The sequence below is a fragment of the Oncorhynchus mykiss genome, chromosome 1, assembly GCF_057628025.1.
Source record: "Oncorhynchus mykiss isolate SJ-2025 chromosome 1, ASM5762802v1, whole genome shotgun sequence".
Classification (NCBI taxonomy): domain Eukaryota; kingdom Metazoa; phylum Chordata; class Actinopteri; order Salmoniformes; family Salmonidae; genus Oncorhynchus; species Oncorhynchus mykiss.
Window position 1 is genome coordinate 2,095,992 of NC_143022.1, and position 18,411 is coordinate 2,114,402.

General features: G+C 66.1%; 1 protein-coding gene across 1 annotated transcript in view; it reads right to left on the bottom strand.

The window, feature by feature from the left end:
• LOC100135976 (cGMP-gated channel) overlaps positions 1-18,411 on the bottom strand; it is a 49,594-nt gene that overhangs the window by 14,256 nt on the left and 16,927 nt on the right. The window contains 3 exon segments of the mRNA NM_001124315.1: positions 16,857-16,963; positions 17,100-17,201; positions 17,709-17,903. Of these exon segments, the coding sequence (NP_001117787.1) occupies positions 16,857-16,963; positions 17,100-17,201; positions 17,709-17,903 (404 nt within the window).

Consider the following 18,411-nt stretch of genomic DNA (forward strand, 5'->3'; position numbering starts at 1 on the left):
TTCCCACCCCAGCCCCACTGGTCTTCCCACCCCAGCCCCACCGGTCTTCCCACCCCAGCCCCACCCGTCTTCCCACCCCAGCCCCACCTGTCTTCCCACCCGTCTTCCCACCCCAGCCCCACCCATCTTCCCACCCGTCTTCCCCACCGGTCTTCCCACCCCAGCCCCACCGGTCTTCCCACCCCAGCCCCACCGGTCTTCCCACCCCAGCCCCGCCGGTCTTCACATCCCAGCCCCACCGGTCTTCACATCCCAGCCCCGCCGGTCTTCCCAGCCCAGCCCCGCCGGTCTTCACATCCCAGCCCCGCTGGTCTTCACACCCCAGCCCCACCGGTCTTCCCAGCCCAGCCCCACTGGTCTTCACATCCCAGCCACACTGGTCTTCACATCCCAGCCCCACTGGTCTTCCCACCCCAGCCCCACCGGTCTTCACATCCCAGCCCCACCCGTCTTGCCACCCAGCCCCCCTGGTCTTCCCACCCAGCCCCCCTGGTCTTCCCATCCCAGCCCCACCTGTCTTCACATCCCAGCCCACGCCGGTCTTCACATCCCAGCCCCCGCCGGTCTTCACATCCCAGCCCCCGCCGGTCTTCACATCCCAGCCCCGCCGGTCTTCACATCCCAGCCCCGCCGGTCTTCACATCCCAGCCCCGCCGGTCTTCACAGCCCAGCCCCGCCGGTCTTCATATCCCAGCCCCGCTGGTCTTCACACCCCAGCACCACCGGTCTTCCCACCCCAGCCCCACCGGTCTTCCCACCCCAGCCCCGCCGGTCTTCAGATTCCAGCCCCACTGGTCTTCCCACCCCAGCCCCGCCGGTCTTCACATCCCAGCCCCACTGGTCTTCCCACCCCAGCCCCACCGGTCTTCACATCCCAGCCCCACCCGTCTTCCCACCCAGCCCCCCAGGTCTTCCCATCCCAGCCCCACCGGTCTTCACATCCCAGCCCCGCCGGTCTTCACATCCCAGCCCCGCCGGTCTTCACATCCCAGCCCCGCCGGTCTTCACATCCCAGCCCCGCCGGTCTTCACATCCCAGCCCCGCCGGTCTTCACATCCCAGCCCCGCCGGTCTTCACATCCCAGCCCCGCCGGTCTTCACATCCCAGCCCCGCCGGTCTTCCCAGCCCAGCCCCACCGGCCTTCCCAGCCCAGCCCCACCGGTCTTTCCAGCCCAGCCCCACTGGTCTTCACATCCCATCCCCACTGGTCTTCACATCCCAGCACCACTGGTCTTCCCACCCCTGCCCCACTGGTCTTCCCATCCCAGCCCCACCGGTCTTCCCACCCCAGCCCCACCGGTCTTCCCAGCCCCCCCGGTCTTCCCATCCCAGCTCCACCGGTCTTCACATCCCAGCCCCCTGGTCTTCCCACCCCAGCCCCACCCGTCTTCCCACCCCAGCCCCACCCGTCATCCCACCCCAGCCCCACCCGTCTTCCCACCCCAGCCCCACCGGTCTTCCCACCCCAGCCCCACCGGTCTTCCCACCCCAGCCCCGCCGGTCTTCACATCCCAGCCCCGCCGGTCTTCCCACCCCAGCCACACCCGTCGTCCCACCCCAGCCCCACCCGTCTTCCCACCCGTCTTCCCACCCCAGCCCCACCCGTCTTCCCCACCCGTCTTCCCAGCCCCGCCGGTCTTCACACCCCAGCCCCACCGGTCTTCCCACCCCAGCCCCACCGGTCTTCCCACCCCAGCCCCGCCGGTCTTCACATCCCAGCCCCGCCGGTCTTCCCACCCCAGCCCCACCCGTCTTCCTACCCCAGCCCCACCCGTCTTCCCACCCGTCTTCCCACCCCAGCCCCACCCGTCTTCCCCACCCGTCTTCCCAGCCCCACCGGTCTTCCCACCCCAGCCCCACCGGTCTTCCCACCCCAGCCCCACCGGTCTTCCCACCCCAGCCCCGCCGGTCTTCACATCCCAGCCCCACCGGTCTTCACATCCCAGCCCCACCTGTCTTCCCAGCCCAGCCCCGCCGGTCTTCACATCCCAGCCCCGCTGGTCTTCACACCCCAGCCCCCCGGTCTTCCCACCACAGCCCCACCGGTCTTCCCACCCCAGCCCCGCCGGTCTTCACATCCCAGCCCTGCTGGTCTTCACACCCCAGCCCCACCGGTCTTCCCACCCCAGCCCCGCCGGTCTTCCCACCCCAGCCCCGCCGGTCTTCACATCCCAGCCCCACCGGTCTTCACATCCCAGCCCCACCCGTCTTCCCACCCAACCCCCCTGGTCTTCCCATCCCAGCCCCACCGGTCTTCACATCCCAGCCCACGCCGGTCTTCACATCCCAGCCCCCGCCGGTCTTCACATCCCAGCCCCCGCCGGTCTTCACATCCCAGCCCCCGCCGGTCTTCACATCCCAGCCCCCGCCGGTCTTCACATCCCAGCCCCCGCCGGTCTTCACATCCCAGCCCCCGCCGGTCTTCACATCCCAGCCCCGCCGGTCTTCACATCCCAGCCCCGCCGGTCTTCCCAGCCCAGCCCCACCGGCCTTCCCAGCCCAGCCCCACCGGTCTTTCCAGCCCAGCCCCACTGGTCTTCACATCCCAGCCCCACTGGTCTTCACATCCCAGCCCCACTGGTCTTCACATCCCAGCACCACTGGTCTTCCCACCCCTGCCCCACTGGTCTTCCCATCCCAGCCCCACCGGTCTTCCCACCCCAGCCCCACCGGTCTTCCCAGCCCCCCCGGTCTTCACATCCCAGCCCCACCGGTCTTCCCATCCCAGCTCCACCGGTCTTCCCATCCCAGCCCCACTGGTCTTCCCACCCCAGCCCCACCCGTCTTCCCACCCCAGCCCCACTCGTCTTCCCACCCCAGCCCCAACGGTCTTCCCACCCCAGCCCCAACGGTCTTCCCATCCCAGCCCCACCGGTCTTCCCATCCCAGCCCCACCGGTCTTCCCATCCCAGCCCCACCGGTCTTCACATCCCAGCCCACGCCGGTCTTCACATCCCAGCCCCCGCCGGTCTTCACATCCCAGCCCCCGCCGGTCTTCACATCCCAGCCCCCGCCGGTCTTCACATCCCAGCCCCCGCCGGTCTTCACATCCCAGCCCCCGCCGGTCTTCACATCCCAGCCCCGCCGGTCTTCCCATCCCAGCCCCACCGGTCTTCCCAGCCCCCCCGGTCTTCACATCCCAGCCCCACTGGTCTTCCCACCCCAGCCCCACCCGTCTTCACATCCCAGCCCCGCCTGTCTTCACATCCCAGCCCCGCCTGTCTTCACATCCCAGTCCCGCCTGTCTTCACATCCCAGCCCCGCCGGTCTTCACACCCCAGCCCCACCGGTCTTCCCACCCCAGCCCCGCCGGTCTTCCCACCCCAGCCACACCCGTCGTCCCACCCCAGCCCCACCCGTCTTCCCACCCGTCTTCCCACCCCAGCCCCACCCGTCTTCCCCACCCGTCTTCCCAGCCCCACCGGTCTTCACACTCCAGCCCCACCGGTCTTCCCACCCCAGCCCCACCGGTCTTCACAGCCCAGCCCCGCCGGTCTTCACATCCCAGCCCCACTGGTCTTCACATCCCAGCCCCACTGGTCTTCACATCCCAGCCCCACTGGTCTTCCCACCCCTGCCCCACTGGTCTTCCCATCCCAGCCCTACCGGTCTTCCCATCCCAGCCCCACCGGTCTTCCCAGCCCCGCCTGTCTTCACATCCCAGCCCCGCCGGTCTTCACACCCCAGCCCCACGGGTCTTCCCACCCCAGCCCCACCGGTCTTCCCACCTCAGCCCCGCCGGTCTTCACATCCCAGCCCCACCGGTCTTCCCACCTCAGCCCCGCCGGTCTTCACATCCCAGCCCCGCCGGTCTTCCCACCCCAGCCACACCCGTCGTCCCACCCCAGCCCCACCCGTCTTCCCACCCGTCTTCCCACCCCAGCCCCACCCGTCTTCCCACCCCTGCCCCACCGGTCTTCCCACCCCAGCCCCGCCGGTCTTCACATCCCAGCCCCGCCGGTCTTCACATCCCAGCCCCACCGGTCTTCACATCCCAGCCCCACCCGTCTTCCCACCCGTCTTCCCACCCCAGCCCCACCCGTCTTTCCAGCCCAGCCCCACTGGTCTTCACATCCCAGCCCCACTGGTCTTCACATCCCAGCCCCACTGGTCTTCACATCCCAGCCCCACTGGTCTTCACATCCCAGCCCCACTGGTCTTCCCACCCCTGCCCCACTGGTCTTCACATCCCAGCCCCACTGGTCTTCCCACCCCTGCCCCACTGGTCTTCCCATCCCAGCCCTACCGGTCTTCCCATCCCAGCCCCACCGGTCTTCCCAGCCCCGCCTGTCTTCACATCCCAGCCCCGCCGGTCTTCACACCCCAGCCCCACGGGTCTTCCCACCCCAGCCCCACCGGTCTTCCCACCTCAGCCCCGCCGGTCTTCACATCCCAGCCCCACCGGTCTTCCCACCTCAGCCCCGCCGGTCTTCACATCCCAGCCCCGCCGGTCTTCCCACCCCAGCCACACCCGTCGTCCCACCCCAGCCCCACCCGTCTTCCCACCCGTCTTCCCACCCCAGCCCCACCCGTCTTCCCACCCCAGCCCCACCGGTCTTCCCACCCCAGCCCCGCCGGTCTTCACATCCCAGCCCCACCGGTCTTCACATCCCAGCCCCACCGGTCTTCCCTGCCCAGCCCCGCCGGTCTTCACATCGCAGCCCCGCTGGTCTTCACACCCCAGCCCCCCGGTCTTCCCACCACAGCCCCACCGGTCTTCCCACCCCAGCCCTGCCGGTCTTCACATCCCAGCCCCACTGGTCTTCCCACCCCAGCCCCACCGGTCTTCACATCCCAGCCCCACCCGTCTTCACATCCCAGCCCCGCCTGTCTTCACATCCCAGCCCTGCTGGTCTTCACACCCCAGCCCCACCGGTCTTCCCACCCCAGTCCCACAGGTCTTCCCACCCCAGCCCCGCCGGTCTTCACATCCCAGCCCCACCGGTCTTCACATCCCAGCCCCACCGGTCTTCCCACCCCAGCCCCCCGGTCTTCCCACCACAGCCCCACCGGTCTTCCCACCCCAGCCCCACCCGTCTTCACATCCCAGCCCCGCCGGTCTTCACATCCCAGCCCCGCCGGTCTTCCCAGCCCAGCCCCACCGGCCTTCCCATCCCAGCCCCACCGGTCTTTCCAGCCCAGCCCCGCCGGTCTTCACATCCCAGCCCCACCGGTCTTCACATCCCAGCCCCACCGGTCTTCCCACCCCAGCCCCCCGGTCTTCCCACCACAGCCCCACCGGTCTTCCCACCCCAGCCCCACCCGTCTTCACATCCCAGCCCCGCCGGTCTTCACATCCCAGCCCCACCGGTCTTCCCTGCCCAGCCCCGCCGGTCTTCACATCGCAGCCCCGCTGGTCTTCACACCCCAGCCCCCCGGTCTTCCCACCACAGCCCCACCGGTCTTCCCACCCCAGCCCTGCCGGTCTTCACATCCCAGCCCCACTGGTCTTCCCACCCCAGCCCCACCGGTCTTCACATCCCAGCCCCACCCGTCTTCACATCCCAGCCCCGCCTGTCTTCACATCCCAGCCCCGCTGGTCTTCACACCCCAGCCCCACCGGTCTTCCCACCCCAGTCCCACAGGTCTTCCCACCCCAGCCCCGCCGGTCTTCACATCCCAGCCCCACCGGTCTTCACATCCCAGCCCCACCGGTCTTCCCACCCCAGCCCCCCGGTCTTCCCACCACAGCCCCACCGGTCTTCCCACCCCAGCCCCACCCGTCTTCACATCCCAGCCCCGCCGGTCTTCACATCCCAGCCCCGCCGGTCTTCCCAGCCCAGCCCCACCGGCCTTCCCATCCCAGCCCCACCGGTCTTTCCAGCCCAGCCCCGCCGGTCTTCACATCCCAGCCCCACCGGTCTTCACATCCCAGCCCCACCGGTCTTCCCACCCCAGCCCCCCGGTCTTCCCACCACAGCCCCACCGGTCTTCCCACCCCAGCCCCACCCGTCTTCACATCCCAGCCCCGCCGGTCTTCACATCCCAGCCCCGCCGGTCTTCCCAGCCCAGCCCCACCGGCCTTCCCATCCCAGCCCCACCGGTCTTTCCAGCCCAGCCCCACTGGTCTTCACATCCCAGCCCCACTGGTCTTCACATCCCAGCCCCACTGGTCTTCACATCCCAGCCCCACTGGTCTTCCCACCCCTGCCCCACTGGTCTTCCCATCCCAGCCCTACCGGTCTTCCCATCCCAGCCCCACTGGTCTTCCCACCCCTGCCCCACTGGTCTTCCCATCCCAGCCCTACCGGTCTTCCCATCCCAGCCCCACCGGTCTTCCCAGCCCCCCCGGTCTTCACATCCCAGCCCCACTGGTCTTCCCACCCCAGCCCCACCCGTCTTCCCACCCCAGCCCCACCCGTCTTCCCACCCAGCCCCACCGGTCTTCACACCCCAGCCCCGCCGGTCTTCACATCCCAGCCCCGCCTGTCTTCACATCCCAGCCCCGCCTGTCTTCACATCCCAGCCCCGCCTGTCTTCACATCCCAGCCCCGCCGGTCTTCACACCCCAGCCCCACCGGTCTTCCCACCCCAGCCCCACCGGTCTTCACAGCCCAGCCCCACCGGTCTTCACACCCCAGCCCCACCGGTCTTCCCACCCCAGCCACCCCGGTCTTCCCACCCCAGCCCCGCCGGTCTTCACACCCCAGCCCCACCCGTCTTCCCACCCCAGCCCCACCCGTCTTCCCACCCGTCTTCCCACCCCAGCCCCACTGGTCTTCCCATCCCAGCCCTACCGGTCTTCCCATCCCAGCCCCACCGGTCTTCCCAGCCCCCCCGGTCTTCACATCCCAGCCCCACTGGTCTTCCCACCCCAGCCCCACCCGTCTTCCCACCCCAGCCCCACCCGTCTTCCCACCCAGCCCCACCGGTCTTCACACCCCAGCCCCGCCGGTCTTCACATCCCAGCCCCGCCTGTCTTCACATCCCAGCCCCGCCTGTCTTCACATCCCAGCCCCGCCTGTCTTCACATCCCAGCCCCACCGGTCTTCACACCCCAGCCCCGCTGGTCTTCACATCCCAGCCCCGCCTGTCTTCACATCCCAGCCCCGCCTGTCTTCACATCCCAGCCCCGCCTGTCTTCACATCCCAGCCCCGCCGGTCTTCACACCCCAGCCCCACCGGTCTTCCCACCCCAGCCCCACCGGTCTTCACAGCCCAGCCCCACCGGTCTTCACACCCCAGCCCCACCGGTCTTCCCACCCCAGCCCCACCCGTCTTCCCACCCCAGCCCCACCCGTCTTCCCACCCGTCTTCCCATCCCAGCCCCACTGGTCTTCCCATCCCAGCCCTACCGGTCTTCCCATCCCAGCCCCACCGGTCTTCCCAGCCCCCCCGGTCTTCACATCCCAGCCCCACTGGTCTTCCCACCCCAGCCCCACCCGTCTTCCCACCCCAGCCCCACTGGTCTTCCCATCCCAGCCCTACCGGTCTTCCCATCCCAGCCCCACCGGTCTTCCCAGCCCCCCCGGTCTTCACATCCCAGCCCCACTGGTCTTCCCACCCCAGCCCCACCCGTCTTCCCACCCCAGCCCCACCCGTCTTCCCACCCAGCCCCACCGGTCTTCACACCCCAGCCCCGCCGGTCTTCACATCCCAGCCCCGCCTGTCTTCACATCCCAGCCCCGCCTGTCTTCACATCCCAGCCCCACCGGTCTTCACACCCCAGCCCCGCCGGTCTTCACATCCCAGCCCCGCCTGTCTTCACATCCCAGCCCCGCCTGTCTTCACATCCCAGCCCCGCCTGTCTTCACATCCCAGCCCCGCCTGTCTTCACATCCCAGCCCCGCCGGTCTTCACATCCCAGCCCCGCCGGTCTTCACACCCCAGCCCCACCGGTCTTCACAGCCCAGCCCCACCGGTCTTCACACCCCAGCCCCACCGGTCTTCCCACCCCAGCCCCACCGGTCTTCCCACCCCAGCCCCGCCGGTCTTCACACCCCAGCCCCACCGGTCTTCCCACCCCAGCCCCACCGGTCTTCCCACCTCAGCCCCGCCGGTCTTCACATCCCAGCCCCGCCGGTCTTCCCACCCCAGCCACACCCGTCGTCCCACCCCAGCCCCACCCGTCTTCCCACCCGTCTTCCCACCCAAGCCCCACCCGTCTTCCCCACCCGTCTTCCCAGCCCCACCGGTCTTCCCACCCCAGCCCCACCGGTCTTCCCACCCCAGCCCCACCGGTCTTCACACCCCAGCCCCACCCGTCTTCCCACCCCAGCCCCACCCGTCTTCCCACCCGTCTTCCCACCCCAGCCCCACTGGTCTTCCCATCCCAGCCCTACCGGTCTTCCCATCCCAGCCCCACCGGTCTTCCCAGCCCCCCCGGTCTTCACATCCCAGCCCCACTGGTCTTCCCACCCCAGCCCCACCCGTCTTCCCACCCCAGCCCCACCCGTCTTCCCACCCAGCCACACCGGTCTTCACACCCCAGCCCCGCCGGTCTTCACATCCCAGCCCCGCCTGTCTTCACATCCCCAGCCCCGCCTGTCTTCACATCCCAGCCCCACCGGTCTTCACACCCCAGCCCCGCCGGTCTTCACATCCCAGCCCCGCCTGTCTTCACATCCCAGCCCCGCCTGTATTCACATCCCAGCCCCGCCTGTCTTCACATCCCAGCCCCGCCGGTCTTCACACCCCAGCCCCACCGGTCTTCCCACCCCAGCCCCACCGGTCTTCACAGCCCAGCCCCACCGGTCTTCACACCCCAGCCCCACCGGTCTTCCCACCCCAGCCCCACCGGTCTTCCCACCCCAGCCCCGCCGGTCTTCACATCCCAGCCCCACTGGTCTTCACATCCCAGCCCCACTGGTCTTCACATCCCAGCCCCACTGGTCTTCACATCCCAGCCCCACTGGTCTTCACATCCCAGCCCCACTGGTCTTCACTTCCCAGCCCCACTGGTCTTCACATCCCAGCCCCACTGGTCTTCCCGCCCCACTGGTCTTCCCCACCCCAGCCCCTCTGGTCTTCCGACCCCAGCCCCAACGGTCTTCCCATCCCAGCGCCACCGGTCTTCCCAGCCCCACTGGTCTTCCCACCCCAGCCCCACCGGTCTTCACATCCCAGCCCCACTGGTCTTCACATCCCAGCCCCACTGGTCTTCACATCCCAGCCCCCCCGGTCTTCACATCCCAGCCCCACCGGTCTTCACATCCCAGCCCCACCCATCTTCCCACCCCAGCCCCAACGGTCTTCCCACCCCAGCCCCACCTGTCTTCACATCCCGGCCCCACCGGTCTTCCCACCCCAGCCCCACCCGTCTTCCCACCCCAGCCCCACCCGTCTTCCCACCCGTCTTCCCATCCCAGCCCCACTGGTCTTCCCATCCCAGCCCTACCGGTCTTCCCATCCCAGCCCCACCGGTCTTCCCAGCCCCCCCGGTCTTCACATCCCAGCCCCACTGGTCTTCCCACCCCAGCCCCACCCGTCTTCCCACCCCAGCCCCACTGGTCTTCCCATCCCAGCCCTACCGGTCTTCCCATCCCAGCCCCACCGGTCTTCCCAGCCCCCCCGGTCTTCACATCCCAGCCCCACTGGTCTTCCCACCCCAGCCCCACCCGTCTTCCCACCCCAGCCCCACCCGTCTTCCCACCCAGCCCCACCGGTCTTCACACCCCAGCCCCGCCGGTCTTCACATCCCAGCCCCGCCTGTCTTCACATCCCAGCCCCGCCTGTCTTCACATCCCAGCCCCACCGGTCTTCACACCCCAGCCCCGCCGGTCTTCACATCCCAGCCCCGCCTGTCTTCACATCCCAGCCCCGCATGTCTTCACATCCCAGCCCCGCCTGTCTTCACATCCCAGCCCCGCCTGTCTTCACATCCCAGCCCCGCCGGTCTTCACACCCCAGCCCCACCGGTCTTCCCACCCCAGCCCCACCGGTCTTCACAGCCCAGCCCCACCGGTCTTCACACCCCAGCCCCACCGGTCTTCCCACCCCAGCCCCACCGGTCTTCCCACCCCAGCCCCGCCGGTCTTCACACCCCAGCCCCACCGGTCTTCCCACCCCAGCCCCACCGGTCTTCCCACCTCAGCCCCGCCGGTCTTCACATCCCAGCCCCGCCGGTCTTCCCACCCCAGCCACACCCGTCGTCCCACCCCAGCCCCACCCGTCTTCCCACCCGTCTTCCCACCCCAGCCCCACCCGTCTTCCCCACCCGTCTTCCCAGCCCCACCGGTCTTCCCACCCCAGCCCCACCGGTCTTCCCACCCCAGCCCCACCGGTCTTCACACCCCAGCCCCACCCGTCTTCCCACCCCAGCCCCACCCGTCTTCCCACCCGTCTTCCCACCCCAGCCCCACTGGTCTTCCCATCCCAGCCCTACCGGTCTTCCCATCCCAGCCCCACCGGTCTTCCCAGCCCCCCCGGTCTTCACATCCCAGCCCCACTGGTCTTCCCACCCCAGCCCCACCCGTCTTCCCACCCCAGCCCCACCCGTCTTCCCACCCAGCCACACCGGTCTTCACACCCCAGCCCCGCCGGTCTTCACATCCCAGCCCCGCCTGTCTTCACATCCCCAGCCCCGCCTGTCTTCACATCCCAGCCCCGCCTGTCTTCACATCCCAGCCCCACCGGTCTTCACACCCCAGCCCCGCCGGTCTTCACATCCCAGCCCCGCCTGTCTTCACATCCCAGCCCCGCCTGTATTCACATCCCAGCCCCGCCTGTCTTCACATCCCAGCCCCGCCGGTCTTCACACCCCAGCCCCACCGGTCTTCCCACCCCAGCCCCACCGGTCTTCACAGCCCAGCCCCACCGGTCTTCACACCCCAGCCCCACCGGTCTTCCCACCCCAGCCCCACCGGTCTTCCCACCCCAGCCCCGCCGGTCTTCACATCCCAGCCCCACTGGTCTTCACATCCCAGCCCCACTGGTCTTCACATCCCAGCCCCACTGGTCTTCACATCCCAGCCCCACTGGTCTTCACATCCCAGCCCCACTGGTCTTCACTTCCCAGCCCCACTGGTCTTCACATCCCAGCCCCACTGGTCTTCCCGCCCCACTGGTCTTCCCCACCCCAGCCCCTCTGGTCTTCCGACCCCAGCCCCAACGGTCTTCCCATCCCAGCGCCACCGGTCTTCCCAGCCCCACTGGTCTTCCCACCCCAGCCCCACCGGTCTTCACATCCCAGCCCCACTGGTCTTCACATCCCAGCCCCACTGGTCTTCACATCCCAGCCCCCCCGGTCTTCACATCCCAGCCCCACCGGTCTTCACATCCCAGCCCCACCCATCTTCCCACCCCAGCCCCAACGGTCTTCCCACCCCAGCCCCACCTGTCTTCACATCCCGGCCCCACCGGTCTTCCCACCCCAGCCCCACCGGTCTTCACATCCCAGCCCCACCGGTCTTCACATCCCAGCCCCACCGGTCTTCCCACCCCAGCCCCACCGGTGTTCCCAGCCTCCCCGGTCTTCACATCCCAGCCCCAACCGGTCTTCTCATCTCAGCCCCACCGGTCTTCATATCCCAGCTCCACTGGTCTTCCCACCCCAGCCCCACCCGTCTTCACATCCCAGCCCCACCGGTCTTCACATCCCAGCCCCACTGGTCTTCCCACCCCAGCCCCACTGGTCTTCCCACCCCGGCCCCACTGGTCTTCACATCCCAGCCCCACCGGTCTTCCCACCCCAGCCCCACCTGTCTTTATATCCCAGCCCCACCAGTCTTCTCATCCCAGCCCCACCGGTCTTCCCATCCCAGCCCCACCGGTCTTCTCATCCCAACCCCACTGGTCTTCCCGCCCCACCGGTCTACCCACCCCAGCCCCACTGGTCTTCTCATCCCAGCCCCACCGGTCTTCACATCCCAGCTCCACTGGTCTTCACATCCCAGTCCCACTGGTCTTCACAGCCCCACCGGTCTTCCAATCCCAGCCCCACTGGTCTTCCCACCCCAGCCCCACCGGTCTTCTCATCCCAGCCCCACTGGTCTTCACATCCCAGCCCCACCAGTCTTCTCATCCCAGCCCCACCGGTCTTCACATCCCAGTCCCACTGGTCTTCACAGCCCCACCGGTCTTCCAATCCCAGCCCCACTGGTCTTCCCACCCCAGCCCCACCGGTCTTCTCATCCCAGCCCCACTGGTCTTCACATCCCAGCCCCACCAGTCTTCTCATCCCAGCCCCACCGGTCTTCACATCCCAGCTCCACTGGTCTTCACATCCCAGTCCCACTGGTCTTCACAGCCCCACCGGTCTTCCAATCCCAGCCCCACTGGTCTTCCCATCCCAGCGCCACCGGTCTTCCCAGCCCCACTGGTCTTCCCACCCCAGCCCCACCGGTCTTCACATCCCAGCCCCACTGGTCTTCACATCCCAGCCCCACTGGTCTTCACATCCCAGCCCCCCCGGTCTTCACATCCCAGCCCCACCGGTCTTCACATCCCAGCCCCACCCATCTTCCCACCCCAGCCCCAACGATCTTCCCACCCCAGCCCCACCTGTCTTCACATCCCGGCCCCACCGGTCTTCCCACCCCAGCCCCACCGGTCTTCACATCCCAGCCCCACCGGTCTTCACATCCCAGCCCCACCGGTGTTCCCAGCCTCCCCGGTCTTCACATCCCAGCCCCTACCGGTCTTCTCATCTCAGCCCCACCGGTCTTCACATCCCAGCTCCACTGGTCTTCCCACCCCAGCCCCACCCGTCTTCACATCCCAGCCCCACCGGTCTTCACATCCCAGCCCCACCGGTCTTCCCACCCAGCCCCACTGGTCTTCCCACCCCGGCCCCACTGGTCTTCACATCCCAGCCCCACCGGTCTTCCCATCCCAGCCCCACCGGTCTTTATATCCCAGCCCCACCAGTCTTCTCATCCCAGCCCCACCGGTCTTCCCATCCCAGCCCCACCGGTCTTCTCATCCCAACCCAACCCCACTGGTCTTCCCAGCACCACCGGTCTTCCCACCCCAGCCCCACCGGTCTTCCCAGCCCCACCAGTCTTCCCAGCCCAGCCCCACCGGTCTTCCCACCCCAGCCCCACCGGTCTTCCCAGCCCCACCGGTCTTCTCAGCCCCCCCGGTCTTCCCATCCCAGCCCCACCGGATTTCCCATCCCAGCCCCACCGGTCTTCCCATCCCAGCCCCACTGGTCTTCCCAGCCCCACCGGTCTTCCCACCCCAGCCCCACCGGTCTTGCCAGCCCCACCGTTCTTCCCAGTCCCACCGGTCTTCACATCCCAGCCCCCCCGGTCTTCACATCCCAGCCCCACCGGTCTTCCCATCCCTGCCCCATTTGTCTTCCCATCCCAGCCCCAACGGTGGTCACATCCCAGCCCCACTGGTCTTCCCAGCCCAGCCCCACCGGTCTTCCCAGCCCCCACGGTCTTCCCATCCCAGCCCCACCGGTCTTCCCATCCCAGCCCCACTGGTCTTCCCAGCCCCACCGGTCTTGCCAGCCCCACCGGTCTTCCCAGCCCCCCCGGTCTTCTCATCCCAGCCCCACCGGTCTTCCCAGCCCCACCGGTCTTCCCATCCCACCCCCACCGGTCTTCCCATCCCAGCCCCACCGGTCTTCCCAGCCCCACTGGTCTTCCCAGCCCAGCCCCACTGGTCTTCCCACCCCAGCCCCACCAGTCTTCTCATCCCAGCCCCACCGGTCTTCCCATCCCAGCCCCACCGGTCTTCTCATCCCAACCCAACCCCACTGGTCTTCCCAGCACCACCGGTCTTCCCACCCCAGCCCCACCGGTCTTCCCAGCCCCACCAGTCTTCCCAGCCCAGCCCCACCGGTCTTCCCACCCCAGCCCCACCGGTCTTCCCAGCCCCACCGGTCTTCTCAGCCCCCCCGGTCTTCCCATCCCAGCCCCACCGGATTTCCCATCCCAGCCCCACCGGTCTTCCCATCCCAGCCCCACTGGTCTTCCCAGCCCCACCGGTCTTCCCACCCCAGCCCCACCGGTCTTGCCAGCCCCACCGTTCTTCCCAGTCCCACCGGTCTTCACATCCCAGCCCCCCCGGTCTTCACATCCCAGCCCCACCGGTCTTCCCATCCCTGCCCCATTTGTCTTCCCATCCCAGCCCCAACGGTGGTCACATCCCAGCCCCACTGGTCTTCCCAGCCCAGCCCCACCGGTCTTCCCAGCCCCCACGGTCTTCCCATCCCAGCCCCACCGGTCTTCCCATCCCAGCCCCACTGGTCTTCCCAGCCCCACCGGTCTTGCCAGCCCCACCGGTCTTCCCAGCCCCCCCGGTCTTCTCATCCCAGCCCCACCGGTCTTCCCAGCCCCACCGGTCTTCCCATCCCACCCCCACCGGTCTTCCCATCCCAGCCCCACCGGTCTTCCCAGCCCCACTGGTCTTCCCAGCCCAGCCCCACTGGTCTTCCCACCCCAGCCCCAACGGTCTTCACATCCCAGCCCCACCGGTCTTCCCATCCCAGCCCCACCAGTCTTCCCATCCCAGCCCCACTGGTCTTCCCAGCCCCACCGGTCTTCACATCCCAGCTCCACTGGTCTTCCCACCCCAGCCCCACCCGTCTTCACATCCCAGCCCCACCGGTCTTCACTTCCCAGCCCCACCGGTCTTCCCAGCCCCACCAGTCTTCCCAGCCCAGCCCCACCGGTCTTCCCATCCCAGCCCCACCGGTCTTCCCACCCCAGCCCCACCGGTCTTCCCAGCCCCACCGGTCTTCTCAGCCCCCCCGGTCTTCCCATCCCTGCCCCACCGGATTTCCGGTCTTCCCACCCCAGCCCCACCGGTCTTCCCATCCCAGCCCCACCGGTCTTCCCATCCCAGCCCCACCGGTCTTCCCATCCCAGCCCCACCGGTCTTCCCATCCCAGCCCCACCGGTCTTCCCATCCCAGCCCCACCGGTCTTCCCAGCCCCACTGGTCTTCCCAGCCCCACTGGTCTTCACATCCCAGCCCCACTGGTCTTCACATCCCAGCCCCACTGGTCTTCCCACCCCAGCCCCACCGGTCTTCACATCCCAGCCCCACCGGTCTTCCCATCCCAGCCCCACCGGTCTTCCCATCCTAGCCCCACCGGTCTTCCCATCCCAGCCCCACCGGTCTTCCCATCCCAGCCCCACCGGTCTTCCCACCCCAGCCCCACCGGTCTTCCCAGCCCCACCGGTCTTCACATCCCAGCCCCACCGGTCTTCACATCCCAGCCCCACTGGTCTTCACATCCCAGCCCCACCCATCTTCCCACCCCAGCCCCACCGGTCTTCCCATCCCAGCCCCACCGGTCTTCCCAGCCCCACCGGTCTTCACATTCCAGCCCCACCGGTCTTCACATCCCAGCCCCACTGGTCTTCACATCCCAGCCCCACCCATCTTCCCACCCCAGCCCCAACGGTCTTCCCACCCCAGCCCCACCTGTCTTCACATCCCGGCCCCACCGGTCTTCCCACCCCAGCCCCACCGGTCTTCACATCCCAGCCCCACCGGTCTTCACATCCCAGCCCCACTGGTCATCCCACCCAAGCCCCACCGGTCTTCTCATCCCAGCCCCACCGGTCTTCCCACCCCAGCCCCACCGGTGTTCCCACCCTCCCCGGTCTTCACATCCCAGCCCCAACCGGTCTTCTCATCTCAGCCCCACCGGTCTTCACATCCCAGCTCCACTGGTCTTCCCACCCCAGCCCCACCCGTCTTCACATCCCAGCCCCACCGGTCTTCACATCCCAGCCCCACCGGTCTTCCCAGCCCAGCCCCACCGGTCTTCCCATCCCAGCCCCACCGGTCTTCCCATCCCAGCCCCACCGGTCTTCCCAGCCCCACCGGTCTTCCCAGCCCCCCCGGTCTTCACATCCCAGCCCCACCGGATTTCCCATCCCAGCCCCACCGGTCTTCCCATCCCAGCCCCACTGGTCTTCCAGCCCCACCGGTCTTCCCACCCCAGCCCCACCGGTCTTGCCAGCCCCACCGTTCTTCCCAGTCCCACCGGTCTTCACATCCCAGCCCAAACGGTCTTCACATCCCAGCCCCACTGGTCTTCACATCCCAGCCCCACCGGTCTTCCCACCCCAGCCCCACCGGTCTTCACATCCCAGCCCCACCGGTCTTCCCATCCCAGCCCCACCGGTCTTCCCATCCCAGCCCCACCGGTCTTCCCATCCCAGCCCCACCGGTCTTCACATCCCAGCCCCACTGGTCTTCCCAGCCCCACTGGTCTTCACATCCCAGCCCCACTGGTCTTCACATCCCAGCCCCACCGGTCTTCCCACCCCAGCCCCACCGGTCTTCCCACCCCAGCCCCACCGGTCTTCACATCCCAGCCCCACCGGTCTTCCCATCCCAGCCCCACCGGTCTTCCCATCCCAGCCCCACCGGTCTTCCCATCCCAGCCCCACCGGTCTTCCCAGCCCCACTGGTCTTCACATCCCAGCCCCACTGGTCTTCACATCCCAGCCCCACTGGTCTTCACATCCCAGCCCCACTGTTCTTCACATCCCAGCCCCACTGGTCTTCACATCCCAGCCCCACCGGTCTTCCCACCCCAGCCCCACCGGTCTTCACATCCCAGCCCCACCGGTCTTCCCATCCCAGCCCCACCGGTCTTCCCATCCCAGCCCCACCGTTCTTCCCATCCCAGCCCCACCAGTCTTCCCAGCCCCACCGGTCTTCCCAGCCCCACTGGTCTTCACATCCCAGCCCCACTGGTCTTCACATCCCAGCCCCACTGGTCTTCACATCCCAGCGCCACTGGTCTTCACATCCCAGCCCCACTGGTCTTCACATCCCAGCCCCACCGGTCTTCACATCCCAGCCCCACCGGTCTTCCCAGCCCCACCGGTCTTCACACCCCACCGGTCTTCCCAACCCAGCCACACCGGTCTTCACACTATGTTCTCTCTAACTGTCTCCCTGCTCATCCCGGTCTATCATGTGTTTTTAGAAGAATAACCTCACCTGTTCTAGACCTGACGAATGTGTCTGCGTAGTAGACTAAGTCTGAGGTGTAGTCCAGGACAATCCACAGCATTGTGTATGTGTTCTGGAGTTCGTTAAAGCATGCCCTGTGGGACGACAAAACAACGGTCAACAACAATATACAACATTAAAGAAGAAATACAACAAACATTCAACAACAAAAATCTGATATATTCCCTGTGTAAGATAAAATGAAGTGAACTGTACTGTATGAGAACAAACCTGGTCACTAGCATCATCAGGTTGTAGAAACATGGTGCTGCTATGATGGTGAGCCATGTGTAGTATTTGTCTGCTGATGGGTCCATGATCCAAATCTCTTTCCTGAAACATGCACAGTTTTCAATCAAATCAAATCAAATTGATTTATATAGCCCTTCTTACATCAGCTGATATCTCAAAGTGCTGTACAGATACCCAGCGTAAAACCCCAAACAGCAAGCAATGCAGGTGTAGAAACACGGTGGCTAGGAAAAACTCCCTAGAAAGGCCAGAACCTAGGAAGAAACTTTTTGAGGAACCAGGGTATGAGGGGTGGCCTCAATCACAAAGGGGTTGAGTGACAAGATTGACCACCATCTTGCACATACAATACATTACAACGGAACAACATTTGTTAGTGTCTGTTCTGACATTGTTGAATCAATGGCCACCGTGTTCAATGTTGGTAAAACAAAGGCTACCCTTCTCTCCTGTGTGTGTTCTTACCGACACCCAAGTAGTGTTACTCTCCCACCTATCCATTTTGTATGTTAGTGTAGCATGCTGCCAGATGTGCCTTATCCTTCACATCTTGGGGCAGACGACCAATCAGACTACTGTCATACTTACGGGGGCTCCTCCTTCTTCTTCTCCTCCTTCTTAGGCTCCTCCTTCTTAGGCTCCTCCTTCTTAGGCTCCTCCTCTTTCTTCTCCTCTTTCTCCTCCTCTTTCTTCTCCTCTTTCTCCTCCTCTTTCTTCTCATCTTCTTGCGCTTCCTGTTTTTTCTCCTCTTTCTTTATTTCGTCCTTCTTGTCATCTTTTTTGCTGTGGATAATGGATGTTTATTTTTCATGTTGTTGTTAAGGATTAAGATGATCTATAAGTGACTTTCTAGGTTATTTATGGCAGACTATTGACAGACTATTGGTGGACTAATTGGCATACTATTGGTAGACTATTGGTGGACTATCATAGTACAATATGAGCCAACGCTAGTGGAAAGGTCGTTACTTGCCTAGGGGGCATTGATACTCTACAGCAGGGATCCCCAATAGGCGGCCCGCGGGCCGAATCTCATTTTATTTGCCTCCCCAAGTTTTCTGAACAATTTTTATTTTATTTAATCATTTTTGTTGTTGGACATGAAATAATGTAAAATCACTAGGAAATCAGCTCACAGTTATTTTAATTCAGAACATCTGTTTCCATGTAGTCTCACGCATAAATAAAGCCATATGTGATCGTATCCCAATGTAATCAAGGTAGGAGATTATTCTGTTATCATCAAATACTATATCTGATTGGGATTCTTGTGGTCAATTTGCAGTGTATT